This window comes from Neofelis nebulosa, chromosome 10, assembly GCF_028018385.1.
Source record: "Neofelis nebulosa isolate mNeoNeb1 chromosome 10, mNeoNeb1.pri, whole genome shotgun sequence".
NCBI lineage: Eukaryota > Metazoa > Chordata > Mammalia > Carnivora > Felidae > Neofelis > Neofelis nebulosa.
In genome coordinates, this window is record NC_080791.1 from 1,084,875 (window position 1) to 1,101,575 (window position 16,701).

A 16,701-nucleotide genomic window follows, 5' to 3' on the forward strand; every position below is an offset into this window, starting at 1 on the left:
CATCATCTGCTCTGTGTTGGGCTCCACACTCCTTCATCAAATGGCCCATTGATGCCTTTACTTGGTTATCTCACAGGAATTTCTAACTTTGGAAAGTGAGATGGTTCTTCCTCACTCTTAACTATCTCTCACAAAACTGCTCCCCTCCCAGTGCCCCTCAACTACCCTGGAGTCACTGCTACTCCCGGTACTCATGCTGGGAACCCAGCGGTTGCTGTGAACACCTTCTTTGCCCTCAGGGATAGCCTGTTGCTGAATCAGATGATGTTAAGACGCAGCTCATGCCCATCACATGTCCCAGTCCCCCATCACCTCCTTTAATGTGTTGTCCAACTTGCAAAATGATTTCCTTCCAATTCTCTCCAGCTAGGGAACTCGCTCAGCATACACACTGGCTTGTGCCGGTTTTTTGCTTAAAAACTCCTTCAGCAAATCCATAATGCACTTAAAATACAATACAGCTCTTTAATACGTCAGACGTGACTGGATCCTTCCTACCTGCCTGATACCTTCTTACTCCACTTTCCAACACACTTTCCAACTTTCCAACACACTACTTTCCAACACACTACTCAGGTGCCCACCTTCTTTCAATTCTGGGAGCATGGCAAGATTCTTTCACCTCTGAGCCTTGACATTATTGTGCATTTTCTCTTCCTAGAATGCTGGATCTCCTTCCACCCACTGGCCTGGCCAACGGAATTTATGCATTTTTTTCTTCATTCTTGTCCCAGAGGGACATTTTGGAACAACTGGGCTTCAGCTGGTAGCTCCCTCCCACCCCTAACATTACTCTCCCTTATCATTCTGTCATTTCTTTAATAATATTTTTACTATTTATAATTATATATTAATTTGTGTTCATGTTCTTTGATTTCTTACTCCCACCAGGCAGAACTCAAAGAGGTTGGGTCAAATGTTTTCCTCACTGTCCTACATGTTGTACTCAAGAAAGTGCCTGTCATGTAGGTGAATCAATAAAAGAATGACCAAGTCTCTGTAGGGTACCTGGAAAGGTGTGATGCATATAACTGAGTGATGATAAACCCACTTCAGCAAAACCATACAATTGGCAGGTCTACAGGAGCTATTATCGCTCAGGAGCTGCCAGCTACAAAATGGTAATGAGAGAATATTTTAATGAAAGAATGAGAAGGAAATGAGATATTTGGTCTCCAGGGCAGTCAGGGAGCACCACTGAAATAACACTTGGGTTCAAAAATGGTGGCTGGAGCTGGAGGAGCCAAGATAGAGGAACAGCATGGAAGTTTTTGTGTGTCTCGCATCCATGAAATACAGCCAGACCAACACTAAACTGTCCTGCACACCCAGAAAACTGATCTGAGGATTAACACAACAATCTGCACAACCTGAACCACAGAACTCTGCACGTACATGGTGCGGAGAGGTGAACTGGGGGAGAGAGAAGCCACAGAGGGCTGGAAGCTGTTTCTGCTTGTGGAGAGAGGACGGAGATGGGGTTGGGGGGAGAGTTTGGGAAAATCACCGCCCCCCCCTCAAAAGCAGCCACAGAGAAAGTGGAAAAGTGGGAACAGCCACAGGGACTGAACTAAAAAGGGAGAAAGGAGAAAGGAGAGGGTTTAAATTCCATTCAGACTATAAACAGGGGGAGCGTAGAGTCTGCAACTCCACAGCTGATACCTGGCGGTGCTCTGGTGGGAAGGGCGAAGGCTGGTGCCAGATGCGTGTTGTGATTTTCCATAATCCCTGAGGCGCTGCTGCAACAGGATCGTGCAAATGTTCCTGGGGGTGCCTGGCTCCAGCCACTGCTCAGTGAGACCCTCTGGCAGAAGATCTGAGCTGGTCAAAGCCGCAGTCCCTCAGAAGCGAGGGGGCGGGAAACACAGCTGCATCTGAGATAAAACTCAGGAGGGAGGTGCCGCCTGGCAGCCTGAAGGCTTGGTCACGGACAGTGTAAAAGCGAGGAGTGAACGGAAGCCGGAGACAAAGGACGGGTGCCCGATTGCTGGTCGTGGAGAACAGAGTTCCGATACTAGAGACTGGGTAGCTGGGTGACGCCATTTTCACCACTCCAGCACATGCGCATATGCACCTACAGGCATCATAACAATCCACCCCTGTAAACTAAGCAGCGCCATCTAGTGGATAACAGAGCCATTACACTAAGCCCCGCCTGACTGGGCCAAACTCTCTCTTCAGGAACATGAGTCTCTCCCACCTGCTTAGTTTACAGACTATAAAGCACTTCATAGTCTGACTTCTAGGGGAAACAGATGTAATTCCAATCGTATTTCAGTCTTTTCCCTACTCCATCTATTCAATTTTCTTTTTTCTCCTTTTTTCTTTTCTTTTTTTTGAATACAGAAAGAGAAAAAGGTTATTTCTATTTCCAATTTTTATTAAAAATATTTTCTTTAATTTTTTTCTACTATATTTTTTACTTTTTTGTCAATTTTTCAAATTGTATTTTACTTCCATCATTTCATTTTATTCTATTTCCTTGTATTCATTTTTTCAAAATTTCAAACATTTTCCTTCCCTACCCCTCTTTTTCTCCAATCTATCAAAGTCCTTTCAACACCTAGACCAAAACACACCTAGGATCTAGCATCATTTGTTTGGTGTGTGTGTGTGTGTGTGTTGTTTTAATTTTTTAATTTTAATTTTTTTACCTTATTAATTCCTTTTCTTACTTTAAAATGACAAAATGAAGGAATTCACCCCAAAAGAAAGAACAGGAAGAAATGACAGCCAGGGACTTAATCAACACAGATACAAGCAAGATGTCTGAACCAGAAATCAGAATTACAATAATCAGAATACTAGCTGGCATTGAAAATGAATTAGAATCCCTTTCTGTGGAGATAAAAGAAGTAAAAGCTAGTCAGGATGAAATAGAAAATGCTATAACTGAGCTGCAATCTCCAATGGATGCCATGGTGTCAAGGACAGATGAGGCAGAACTATGAATCAGTGATATAGAGGACAAACTTATGGAGAATACTGAAGCAGAAAAAAAGAGGGAGACTAAGGAAAAGAGCATGATTTAAGAATTAGAGAAATCAGTGACTCATTAAAAAGGAACAACATCAGAATCATAGGGGTCCCGGAAGATAAAGAGAGAGAAAAAGACGTAGAAGGGTTATGTGAGCAAATCATAACAGAAAACTTTCCTAACCTGGGAAAAGACACACACATCAAAATCCAGGAAGCACAGAGGACTCCCATTAGATTCAACAAAAACCAACCATCAACAAGGCATATCATAGTCAAATTCACCAAATTCTCAGTCAAGGAAAGAATCATGAAAGCAGCAAGGGAAAAAAGTCCTTAACCTACAAGGGAAGACAGATCAGGTTCACAGCAGACCTATCCATACAAACATGGCAGGTAAGAAAGGAGTGGCAGGATATATTCAATGTGCTGAATCAGAAAAATATGCAGCCAATGATTCCTTATCCAGTAAGGCTGTCATTCAAAATAGAAGGAGAGATAAAAAGTTTCCCAGACAAACAAAACTTAAAGGAGTTCGTGACCACTAAACAAGCCCTCAAGAAATTTTAAGGGGGACTCTCTGAGGAGAGAAAAGTCGAAAAAAAATGGTGGCTGGATTCCAAACTAGTTTTGTTTCCATGCCTGTGAGTGATAACATGCAGTAGATGATTTGCTAGGTTCTTAAGCTCCAATATTCTAGAATTCTATTTTCCAACATTGTTCAGACCCAGTCCTACTGGACAACTACGGGCTAAGCTCTTTCTTCCTTAGATGTGTAAGGAATGCTTACGATATCTAGGAGGTAAAAATAAAGATCCTGTTGGTGGAGAGAATGGGAGAGGGTACATGACCACCATATGCCACATCCCTGGAGTGTGTGTTTCCATTACACCTACCAGCAGAACAGCTGTTAAGTGCTCAGTCCACCCTGTGGTCCTTATATTAAAAATGAATTATTCTACAAAGCAGGAACAGGTCAAAAATAAAAATCTTTATTAAGTAGCAAATAAAACACCCACGGAAATACGTTCTCTGACTAGTGCACATGGATGTATCCAACTTCTAGTCAATGTAATTCAACAGCAAGTGAAGTGGCCCAGATAAATGCTCCATGACACATGAAAGTGCCTGCAAGGCTCCTCTTCTTTGGCCACTGCACACACAGGAAAAATTCATCCCTCTGACTTAAAATAAAATAGGTGAATAATTATTAGATTCATTTAAAATGAATCTATCTCTTTCACTTCTCACTTAACAATATAACCAGTTGTTACTCTTCAATACACGTGTCACCATCTTGGCATTCGGATCAAACTCAAACTGTAACGGTCCTCTGAAGAAATGGAAAAATCCTGTAAGTATAGATGAGGAAAATGATGAGACATTCTTCAAATAAATCAATTTTGTAACATGCAAAGCTCAGAATGAGAGGGAACTAATAATGAACGGCATTTATTCAGTTGTTACTCTGCGCCAGCCACTGTGCTGAGTGCTTACACACTTTATGTCTTCTCTCTTAACTAAAAAAGTGTGAGATGTCATGAATGGGGGTAAAAATGAGAACTAGGGAGATTTTGCAATTTCTGCAAGGTAACATCTCTAATGAAAGGTGGAGAGAGAACTCCATCTCTTCTGACTTCAAAGCCAGGGCTCTAAAACATTGGATTGTACTGCCTCCATACTGACAATATTCTATGGTATTTTAAATACCCCATTTCCCCCTCTAGGTCCTAAAGTGCAGGGTGGGAGGTAACTGGACCCAGGAGAATCAGGCCAACAACACAAAGCACTGGAGGTCATTTCCTACTCTGTATGCACAAAGGTCAAGATACCTTAGCAATAAGATCACACACCTCATGACTGTTGAGCCCCAGCATCTCCCTCCAAAATGCCTTCAGAACAAGCACGCATGTCACCATCCCACCTAGCCAAGACCAGGAATTGAATTTTGTGTATTTTGAGCATAAGGGAAGACTACTATTTATTTACAAATGAATTACTCAATGTAGGCAACTACAGACTTCAACACAAGGCCACACAAGGCCCCCTGGGATGGGACGGGAGAGAGGAGAATGGCAGCCTGCCATCAGTAACCTGGCTCATACTTGCTTGTGTTTTTTTTACCAAATAGTGACCTGATGAATACTGACTACGGTGTGAGGAAGCACCCTTTCATTTTATGTGCAGGTATGAAACAGAGACTTGGAAAGTATCCAGGAAAAATAAATGTAAGCTAAAAGTTAAAATTTTCAAAAGTTTAGAGAATAAAGGGTATAAGACTGAATGATTTGAAGATTGACTCTCCACATCATTTTGATTCCATAAAATGCCCCATAGTGTCCCCACTGGCGATGAAGTGGGTGCCTTCTTACCAAATTCCTGAAATACAGCATCAACCTTCGGCCCAACTCCTGGAAAGTCGTCAGCTATTAGTCTGGGGAAGCCTTGCTCCATTGACTGGCTATTTTCATCAAATCTGTACCAAGTGAAAGAAATACAGCCCAACATTGTTCAGAGGCCCCATTACATACGACAGTATGATATCAACATCAAGCAGAGGCCCCATTGCATACAATAGTAGGAAATAATGTTACTGCTCCAGTGTGGAATCCCAGATAATTCTCAGGTAGGGTAAAGAAGTGGTAAGCATTTTCAGGACTACAAAAATGTGCAACTTTCCTAGACCATAAGCTTAGCACACAAACCAACGTTTGCTCCAGAGGCAAGGATATCATGCTATTCCATCGGGGCTCCATTTGTATGTCTGAGGTCAAGTTTCTGAGCCTCAACATAGAGCCCAAGTGCCTTTCTGCCACAAATGCATGAGGACTGCATACACATAAGATGAGAAGTGAATTAATCATTTGGCTAAAAACAAACTCTGGTTATTTATCACACTTGCCCTGTAGATCATGTCTCTACAGCCTGATACACCTGGGCTTCCTATGGTGGCTTGCTGTCTGGACCTCAGGTGGCCTCTCGTGATGTCTTCTGCTGTCTGGATATATGACCCGGGGACCAGCCATTCTGAGAGCCCTACATTATATCTGAGAAGTGGGGTAACTCTAAGCCGTCTTCTTCATAATCAGGAAGTTGGAGGTTAGACCAAGTTAGAGGGTGGGACTGGAGGGAGGATATCCGTAAAGAAAGAACCTAACGTCCCTAACCAGGCTCCTTACAGAGTCATTCCAACCGTGTCTTACCGCCAGTATTTGTCCTCTACAAAGAAGTACGTTTTCTTCTTTTCCTCATCAGAAACAGCGGCATCTATTTTTCCCAAGGCTGGAGGAAAACCCAGGGTGTGGATGTCTTTTGGATAACCTGCTTGTACCTCAGTTCCTCTGATGGCCCAGAAGTGATTTCCTTTGAAAAAAGGAAGCCAAGAAATTTTAGTGAAACCTTGTGGTTTTAGAGAAGCTATTAGCACATTGTTGTGGGAAACAGGAAATTCTGGTTTTAGTTCCAACCACTAACCCAACGCCCAGGTGATAGTATTTAGCAAACATTCCCTGAATGAGTGAATGAATGAATGAGTAGTTAACTCTGGTCTCTGTCCTTTCTGGGTCTTATATTTATTATCTATAAATAATACACTTGATTGCAGTTTGTAATTACAGTGACTCGTCCTGGTCATCTCTTAAAATTGCTGGTGACTCCTTGGTCTGAGTTTCTACCTAGGAACCCTCTTGTAACTGCACATCACAAAGTCAGGTACTTATTGGATACTTTTCTTGGGCCCCACATGGTCACTAGTCCAGACTGTGCTTCTTATGAATAGCCTAGGAAGCCACCCAAATGTGAGTGAATCAGGACACTGAATGCTCATCAGTCTCTCTGCTTTTACTTCATCACACACCCTGCCATGCCCCGAATCCCTCCCTAACGTCATTGCCAGGATAACTGACGTAAAACACAGTCTGTCGTGTGTCTGTCTTGCCTCACCCGAATGACCTGCACCTGTCTGGGCAGCTCCAGATGTACTCTTGCCTTTGTGTAGACTGTCCCTCCTCCTTGAAGGCCTTTCCACTCTACACACTCGGTACTTTCCCACACAACAAAGTTCTCTGTCAGCACTCATCCTGACCATCATCCCATCCCAGGGTCTTTGCTGAGCCCTGGATGCAGGGCCAGCGCTGTCCCCCATGGCACCTGCGAGCTCCCCTCAATCCCAGCTCTTATCATTCCTAATGCGTTCGATTTCAGCCCTGCTGCCCTGTCCAGAATAGGAGCCTCTTTCGGGTTTGAACTACACTAAGAAGTACCCTGCCTGGCACATTGCAAGGATAAATAAATGTCACATAAATTACCGGGTGAAAGCAATGCCTCAGAGTTAGAGAACATTTATAGTAGCCAATGCAACTTCAGGTGATTTCATTTTTTCCTCATAAAAGTGAGATTGTCAGAAATACCTGACTTTTAAAAATCCCCACAGAGTTTGATGTTTACAAACACTCCCAAATAACTCTGAAGCAAGGGGAAAAATTAAAAATGGAAAAAAATTTCTAAAAACTTAAAAATGAACACAATGAAACTACTACACATCAAAACTGGTAGGAATGGAACAAAAGTTGAGAAGACAGGGATATTTTTAGGCATAAATGTTTATACCAGGAAAGAAGAAAGGGCTGGGAGTACCAAACTGAAGTTATAAAAAACAGTAACAGAATACATTCAAAAACAGCAAAAACGTGGGCAATAGTGACGTGGACAGAAAATCAAAATGCAGAGAGGGGATGACACAGCTGAGAGTCCTCTGAGATGCCGAATGAAATTGTTAAGTATCCTGTTATCCGATGAGATGGGCGAAGAGAGAGGCACAAAGACCCAAGAGCAGGAAGGAGAAAGGCAACAGAACTTCAGCGATAAGTGAAGTAACAAAATAATACTCAGAAAGCTTCATCCCAGTCGATTTGAAAATGGACAGAATGGACACATTCCTAGGAAGATACGTTAGCAGCGCTGACTCCAGAAGTTAAAGAACTCAAAGAGCATATTCACAGTGGAAGAGACTGAACCAGCAGGTGTAAAATCTGAGAAAGGGCCAGAGAGTCCTGGCCGCCTGTTAGTGTCAACACGCTGACACGGTGTTCTCCACTCCAGTTCCAGCATGCGGCCATCGTCCCCGGCTCGTCCTCCCTGGCTCGTCCTCCCTGGCTTGTCCTCCCTGGCTCATTCTCCTCCAGCTGTACTCTGGCTATTCTCGGCCTTTGCTTTCCCACGCAAGTTAGGGAACCGATTTGTCAAGTTCCATGAAAACTATTTTGGCATTTGAATGGAAAATATCTTGTATTTACAGATAAGTTGATATTTTTACTACACTGTCTCTATGTTTCCTACATTACATTATTACTATTTCCCTGTTCATGAACGTGGGGTAGCTTCTATTATTTAGGTATCATTGAATTTTTTTTTTAAGCAGGCTTCATGCTCAGTGCATAGAGCCCAACGTGGGGCTTGAACTCATGACCCTGAGATCAAGACCTGAGCTGAGGGGCACCTGGGTGGCTCAGTCAGTTAAGCATCAGACTTTGGCTCAGGTGATGATCTCACTGTTCGTGGGTTCAAGCCCTGTGTTGGGCTCTGTGCTGACAGTTCAGAGCCTGCAGCCTGCTTCCAATTCTGTGTCTCCCTCTCTCTGCCCTTCCCCTGCTTGTGCTCTGTCTCTCTTTCTCAAAAATAAGTACACATTAAAAAAAATTGGGGGGAGCCTGGGTGGCTCAGCCAAAGTTAAGCATCTGACTTTGGTTCAGGTTATGATCTCACAATTTGTGAGTTTGAGCCCCACGTCGGGCTCTGTGCTGACAGCTCGGAGCCTGGAGCCTACTTCAGATTCTGTGTCTCCCTCTCTCTCTCTGACCCTCCCCCACTCACACTCTGTCTGTCTGTCTCTCTCAAAAATAAATAAACATTAAAAAAATTAAAAAGAAATTGTTTTAACAAAAAGACTTGACCTGAGATCAAGAATTTGGACACTCAGCCAGGTGCCCCAGTGTCATTGAATAATGGAAAGTAAAACTTAGAATGTTCTTATACACATCTTGTCTAAGTATTGGCACTAGGTCTTTGCAGTAATAAATCATATAAAATTTAACATAATGGAGAAAATTCACGTCAGTGAAATTTTGGCAAGAGAACTTTTCCAACAACTTAAAATTCTTATATCTTATTTGCCTTTAAACACAAAGACGGTATCCTTGTTATTAACTTCATAGGCAGCATCCAAGCCTGATGGGAGAGAGGGCCAAAATGTAGAAATCAAATGAAATTCAGGTTCAAGGTTCCAGCGATGTCTACGCCAAAAATATCTGGAAAACATAAAAATTAATTACAATTGTTTTTCTCCTTTCAGTGTATATATAAAAGAACATATTCTCTCTCTTTCCATCAATGACAACTCAGAAGTCTGTACTGGGCCATCTTCTTTCCTATGATCCAAGGTGATGAAATCCATGGTAATATAACTACTTAGCTCATGCCCATTGAAGGGAAGGAGAATTCTGCTCTACCTTCGGGTAGAATTAAATTTATGTGAGGCAGATTAACCAGAGAAAAAAAACCGAAGTTGTATTACGTGCATGTGGAGGCCCAATAATGAAATTGGGACCCAGAGAAGTGAGTGACGTAGGGAATTGTCATAGTTTCAAGACAAAGAAACCATAAATCTGTGAGGCATTGACAGAGCAAGGAGAACTGAACTGTGGGATCTTTAATTAGTAAGGAATCCTCAACGGACTTTGGGCTGGGGGAGCACATAGTAAAAAGTAGCAAGGGTTGTTTACCCAGCCTTCTTGGCTCTAAACGTCCCATCTCTGGGGATGAAGATGTGTCTTTACCACTTGGTACAGAGACGGCACTTTTCCCCTGGAGATTTATTTCCTGCACAGGCTGTCTCTTAAGGAACTTTTATTTAATCGATAAGCTACACCACTCCATAAAATGGACTCCAGTCCATAAAATGGTATGTATATTATGCCCTCATTAGTATTTTTTAAAAAGTAAGAAAAAACATACCCATTTATGTTTGTATGTGAATAGAATAGCTTTGTAAAGAGATGAAGGAAGTTGTTAGCAGTGGTTGAACCTACAGTGAGAATAGGGACTACCTAGGTCAGAGACGGGAGAGAGATTTCGCTTTTCCTTCTGTGTTTATTGGTGCTATGTTAATATTGTGCCAGAAACATATATCACTTTTTCTCAAATTAATCAATTTAAATAGTAGTATTTGTTAGCACAGGTCAAGGTACGGCTCGACTTCCAGAAGTAGAAGTTACCTGGTTTATGATAGTTAAATACACCAGTTAGTCATTCAGTTGTTCGCCTTACACACTGCATGTCCTGGGCCCGTTATAGGCCCCCAGGATCAAAGAGTGAACAACACAGAGAGAACCCCGTGCCTTCACCTGGCTTACATTCTAGTGACCCAGAATCATCCTTCGTACGTCTGTAAAAAAAATGATCCAGGCTACTTTAAGGAGATGATAAAATGCAATAAGACCCAGATCTGAATGATTGTAAAGTGTAGAGGAAATATCTTATTTAAATATTTCTGTCAAGTTTCTGCTTTCCTTTCGAAGCATTGTACATTAAAAGAATAGATAGGGAGATAGAATCTTCTGGTCTGACCTGTCTTTAAAGAACAGGATTTCTCCCCTCAGAGAGCTGACGGCATCGAAGGACAAAGCAGGATCGCACGTGGCTGGTGTCCCAGGTTCTGGAGGCACAGATTCCGTGGGCACCGCGGGGCCATCAGGGGATGATGTAGAGGGAGGTCCTAAAGGAAACAGATGTGGGGACCAAACATGAGGAGAAATGGGATGCTTCCATCGATTTCTATGCTTTCCAAACACTCTCTGAGTGTGTTGAGATGAATTGCAAATGCTTTATGCAGCATTTTAAAGCTTTCCCAAAGACCATGGCTGCAAAGCTCCAATGCCTCCTTTTTCCAGCATCACTCACCATACAGGGACTGGATGCCGTTCACATCATCTTGGGCAAGGTGGAAGCGGGTCAGGTCTGTGAGTGGGTTGTAGACGGGATACATCAAAGCTGTGGGGTCGGCCGAGTGATGGAGACCCAGGGAATGGCCGAATTCATGAGCAGCAACGAGGAATAAGTTGGTTCCTATTTGAAAAACCATAAATGTTCAGAATTGAAAAGCTGTTCTGTGAACACAAACGTATAAACACATGCCAGTGACTATCCTTGGGACCACGTGGTACTATTCTCCTTATTTGTGGATTCGTTCGTTGATTGGCATATTCCATACTTCATAGAAATTTAATTATTTTTCAAGGTTGACTTGAAGTCAATATAATAAGAGATGGTTTCACCATATTCCTCCTCCCCAGTTTTCTCTTTAGCCAGGAAAACCTGGTCATTTCGCCTAGACTGACAGTGATAAACATTGTTTCCAAAATAATTTTTTGGAGGTACCAAGACTACATGTCAATACAGATAACTCTTCATTGTCTCTACAAATACAAAGTTAGTTATTGTTCAAATTTAGTAACATGTGCCAGCTGTAACCTAAGTTCAAATTAATCACAGGGTATTCGCCATGTTCCTCCACTCTTACACAACAAAACTAGTCATTTCCTGTGAGGATTTAATCTGACTTGTCCTTCCTCTTCTTCAAACATAATCACACAATTTTTGGTGGTTAACAAACGTCTTCTGTAGTCAGTGCCAATGGATAGGTACAATCTCTAGCTTAGAATAGAAATATGTCCAATAACAGCTTTCTGCAGCACAAACACAGCTGGCTTCAGCTTTTCTTTACCTTCTAAAAATTTTTATTGAAATTAATAGTAGAAATTATTTAAGCAAGTCTCCAAGCAATTATGCAGAAAAGAATGGTCGTTCCAATAAAGCAAGATCGTTGCTCACGGCACGTGTGTACCCTCAGCAAAAATGCTCTTTGCATTTGCACCGAACATCCCGACCCACCTTGAAAATAACAGTTGTTCAACTGTGTGTTTCCAAACTTTAGAAGCCCCTCGAAAAAAATGTAGTTAATTTTGGTCATTGTGTTTAAACTTAGTAAAGTCTTTCAGAATTAATTTAGAAAAAGAAAAGGCTCCTAATGTAAAGATAGTTATATGTTTCCTTAAAGAGATGACTTAACAATTTCCTTTATTTTCTGGCATTTTGCTGATCTTTTAAGAGAAAAGGAGGCAAATGGAAAGAAAAGAAGAAACCCCAGGGCACATTTTAGGTTGGAACCAATTCAGTGCAATTCCTTCTACCTTTGTCATTGCTAGTTAAAGAAATGAGAAGCATTTGTTAACATGCTGATCCTAAAAAAGCTCCATGGGACCCTGAGCTGTGGAAATAAGATTGAATGGTGCCTCCCATATTGTGCTTGTTGGGAGCAAGGAAGCAAACACAGACATTAGAAAATGTTCATCAATGATGATTGAAACACCAGTGCTTCTAGCTGTTAGCACCCAAACCATCACAAATTTTAGTTATTAGGATGTTACATTTACTGCTCATACTGAATGATCTAACTATTCTTGGATAGCGTTAGACGTTGTTCCTGAAACCATCCAGAGAACCTGGTGCCCACCTGATTTATCCTTCCTCCACAGCTCGTCATCATCAAAGTGAACATCTCCATCTAAACCAGGGCCAGGTGGATAGGCATGAGCCAAAACGTTTCCTGATCCATCAAAAGGGATAAAGTCTCCATGTTCTGGCAGAGGGAAAAAAAATAATGGTAATACAAGCGTTTAGAATTTCTTTATGCCCTTTTCCAGTAAGCGCCAGATAGATGATACATGTAATTTTTTTTTTTACCTCTAACTGCAAAAAAGATCATTATGTCAGCCTCTCCTTCGGAAATCTTGGAGAAAGTAAGTGGTGTCACCTCCTCCCAGGCTTTCAGAGCCTTCTCAAAGGCAGAGTCAACAGCCTCTCTCGGCAAATCCAGTGTGTAATTCACAATCCTTTAAGAAAAAAATTGAAGACATTATTTTCCCCTGTGATGGTACTTGGTAAAATCGCAGTGTGACGTGAACACCTCTTTGGACCCGTTACCTGTAGGTGAGGTGAGTTTTCCTCCACTTCGGCAGGCCAGGGAAGGTGGTGAACTGGCCCACGTCGGGAACGCCGCACCTGGGCTTGCGTATCATCGCCAGAGTGTCAGGGTCCAGCTTCCCCGTCACCTCCAACCCGAGGAACTTCTGCATTTCTCGGACTTTTTTAACGACAGGTCCGCTGTGCCTTCTTCTGACAAACTGTGTCACATCCTTTGCGAGGTCGTAGTAGTTCTCCAGGTATTGCTAGTGGGATGTTAAACAACAAAAACTTCACTGAGTAATTTAAAAGATCAAACTGGCTTTATTGAACAGGTCATGAGTTAGTCAGCAACCCATCTAGGGAGTGTAAAGGACGTCTGTCCACCTAGAGCAAAGGAACGGTGTTAAAGGCAGGAAGGGGGCAGAAATATACAGTTACTCCACTGCTGGTTCAAGACTTAACGGGGATAAAATCTTTTGCCTAAACACGATGAGTAACAACATGAACAGTATTACCTGAAATTATTGGAAAGTCACAATGAGCATGTTCCTCGGCCCTAATTATTTCCACCAAAGAAATTCTAAAGCCAGAGAAGTTTCGAGCACTTCCCATTTGTTCCTCCCCTTAGCGCCAAAGCAGCCGCCAGTGTGTTCATACAACCTCGAGGAGCTCAGACTTCTAGTCCCTATTCCCTTCCTGCACCTCTCTTCCTTCTCTGCTCAAACGTAGGGACACCCACCTCTAGCACTCGAGGTGTCCGATGCTACCTTAGTCCAACACAGTGACTGACAATCAAACCAGCCTAGTTTGTGTTGCAAGACCAAGCAGGCAGCTTCCTTTTCCCTGGGGGACTGGCCAGTGGCTGCAGTGGCCGCCATCACGATGTACCTGGACAAGATCCGTGCTCGGGTCCTTTTCCCTCACTGCTTCATTCAGTGGATGAGCAGAGCAGACTGGCAGACAAAACAGCACAAGGATTGCAGGATGCTTCATAGCTCAGGAAAATATCTTGTCTATTGGCTTGGGTGTCTACCCTCCAGGGGCTGTCCCTTTCTAGGGTGATGGTGCTTATATCTGAAGAGCATGATTCATGCTCGTGTTGTTTTTATTTTATCTGAACATCAAGAATATTCTTAAAAATTTAATGTAAAGCTGATCTGGTCCACATCAGAATTTCCCTTCCCTTCAACTTTTCAACTTGGGTAATGTAATCGTGATTAATTTCCAAGAAATGGTAAAGGTGATTTGGTCTACATCAGAATTTCCCTTCTCTTCAACTTTTCAACTTGGGTAATGTAATCGTGATTAATTTCCAAGAAATGGTAAAGGTGATTTGGTCTACATCAGAATTTCCCTTCCCTTCAACTTTTCAACTTGGGTAATGTAATCGTGATTAATTTCCAAGAAATGGTAAAGGTGATTTGGTCTACATCAGAATTTCCCTTCCCTTCAACTTTTCAACTTGGGTAATGTAATCGTGATTAATTTTCAAAAAATGGTTTCTGTGTTTGGAAAGAGGAAAAATAAAGAACTGTTCACCTCTGTGTGTTTCCTGAGAAGTAGCTGAAAAGCCTAGTAACACATCATATGTAGAGACATTTGGAAGCAGTGACCTTTTCTTTTAAAAAGACTGTATTTTGGGGCGCCTGGGTGGCTCAGTCGGTTAAGCGGCCGACTTCCGCTCAGGTCATGATCTCACGGTCTGTGAGTTCGAGCCCCGAGTGGGGCTCTGGGCTGACAGCTCAGAGCCTGGAACCTGTTTCAGATTCTGTGTCTCCCTCTCTCTCTCTGACCCTCCCCCACTCATGCTCTGTCTCTCTCTGTCTCAAAAATAAATAAATGTTAAAAAAAAAAAGACTGTATTTTTTTTTTTTTTTTTTTTTTGGGACAGAGAGAGACAGAGCATGAACGGGGGAGGGGCAGAGAGAGAGGGAGACACAGAATCGGAAACAGGCTCCAGGCTCCGAGCCATCAGCCCAGAGCCTGACGCGGGGCTCGAACTCACAGACTGCGAGATCGTGACCTGGCTGAAGTCGGACGCTTAACCGACTACGCCACCCAGGCGCCCCAAAAAAGACTGTATTTTAAACTCAAATATAAGAAGGTTAGGTAGAAGTAGATGAATGGAAATAAAGGACAGGCACCGCTTTGGTCTAAATGTGGGCATTGTTATCTAGAAGATATTAGAAGAGCTATTTCATTTCTTGAGTCGTAAAACCCAGTCACTGCTGCTTGTCAGATGGATTTGCTGTCCCTGGGGGTGGGGCTTGCTTGGGAAGCAAGCAGGTGGTGGAAAGGAAGGTCCGCAGAGGGGAGGACGGAGCACGTACTGATTCCCCTGTGGCCTGGCTTGTGCTGGATGGAGGCTGTGGATTTCAGAAGGAAAGACACGCTCACAGAAACCAGTCCGTAAAAACCCATTAAATTGAAATGGAAATACCTCCTACCTTCTTGGCTTTAAGAAAAATCTCCTCGGTTCCTCGTCTGCAAGTACACAGGGCAAGAAGACGGACTGAGATATGTCACGGGGAATGATGTCAGACCCTCCCCATGCAGCCACTCACCTCTGCACACAAACAGCACTTTGTCTCTTTCCTTTTCTCAGCCAAACGCAGTGTTTTTCACATCATACGTCTGCAATACCTTATTTTTACCCAGTTAACCTATTAATACGGACAGCCCTAAAATTCTTGTAGAGTAGAATTAAGATTTTCTCTCGCTACAGACAAATTAACTCTACATGATAGGAGTCTAAGTTCATGAGTGTGCAGGAATCACCCATCAGCCCACCTGCCATTTAAGCCCCACCGAGGCAGACAGAGCTGGAAGAAGCGTGGGGTTGCCCTGAGCCAGTCCCGTCCACCTGTGGCTGATGGAGCCACAGGGTCAGCTCTACAAAGTGGCATGGAACGGACCTCAGCTGGAGAATGAGGGACATGGGGCTCTGAGAAAGTCAGTGGGACTTAGAGCAATCTAAGTGGGACTTAGAGTATCATTTTTGTGGACCACTGTTTTGGCCTCTGTAGAAACAGGGTGGATGTAACCCGACTCGCAAGGAGGTTGTTTTAGGCTTGGAACAAGTCTCTTACCAGACAAAGCTTGTTGGCCTGACAGCTCCGTGGCAATGGTCCCAGGCACGGATGGGGCACACTCTGGGAGTCCTTGTCTTTATCTGAGTCATAATTTTATTGCTGTCAAGCGTCCTGTTGATGGATCTTACGATGTGGTCATGACACAATGAGAATTGATGTGCTGGTAAGTGCTGTGATTACAACTGTCGAAACACCACAGCACAGTCCTCACACCAGCGGTGCTGGCGTGTACCGTGTCCTCCACTCACCCACCACACTGCGAAGGAATTGATGACCTGGGGCGGGAAGAGCACTATAGGTTTGTCTGTAAGTCATTCGTGGCTTTGTCAAGCTTCTTAAAGCGTGTGTATGGTCAGGCAAGTATAGAACTGCTCCTTAAAGAAAGGAGAAACCTTTCTAGGGATATGCCAGGCCCTAAAAGTGTGTTATTTCCCACGCTCAAAACAATGCCGTGGTGTAGATTAGGATCAGAAAAATGAAGTAAACCAGCAAACAAGTGATAAGTGATTACTCAGAATCCTAACCACTGCAACTTATATTTCCATCAACGAGCCTTTCGGCTCGAACCTTTGTTCTGCCCCCAATGCCTTTCTCTCACCTTTGTACACTTTTT

At 43.0% G+C, this 16,701-nt stretch overlaps 1 protein-coding gene across 1 annotated transcript; it reads right to left on the reverse strand.

Annotated features, from left to right (window-relative positions):
* Positions 1-3,959: 3,959 nt before the first annotated feature.
* Positions 3,960-14,178, reverse strand: LOC131486595 (stromelysin-1-like). Its single transcript, XM_058686501.1, has 10 exons — positions 13,885-14,178; positions 13,015-13,259; positions 12,775-12,923; positions 12,545-12,670; positions 10,933-11,097; positions 10,600-10,747; positions 9,148-9,281; positions 6,180-6,339; positions 5,349-5,452; positions 3,960-4,328 (listed from the first exon to the last, which is right to left on the reverse strand). Exons 1-10 carry the CDS (start codon positions 13,987-13,989, stop codon positions 4,228-4,230), a joined length of 1,437 nt encoding a protein of 478 aa, XP_058542484.1. The 5' UTR covers positions 13,990-14,178; the 3' UTR covers positions 3,960-4,227.
* Between the last annotated feature and the right edge of the window lie 2,523 nt (positions 14,179-16,701).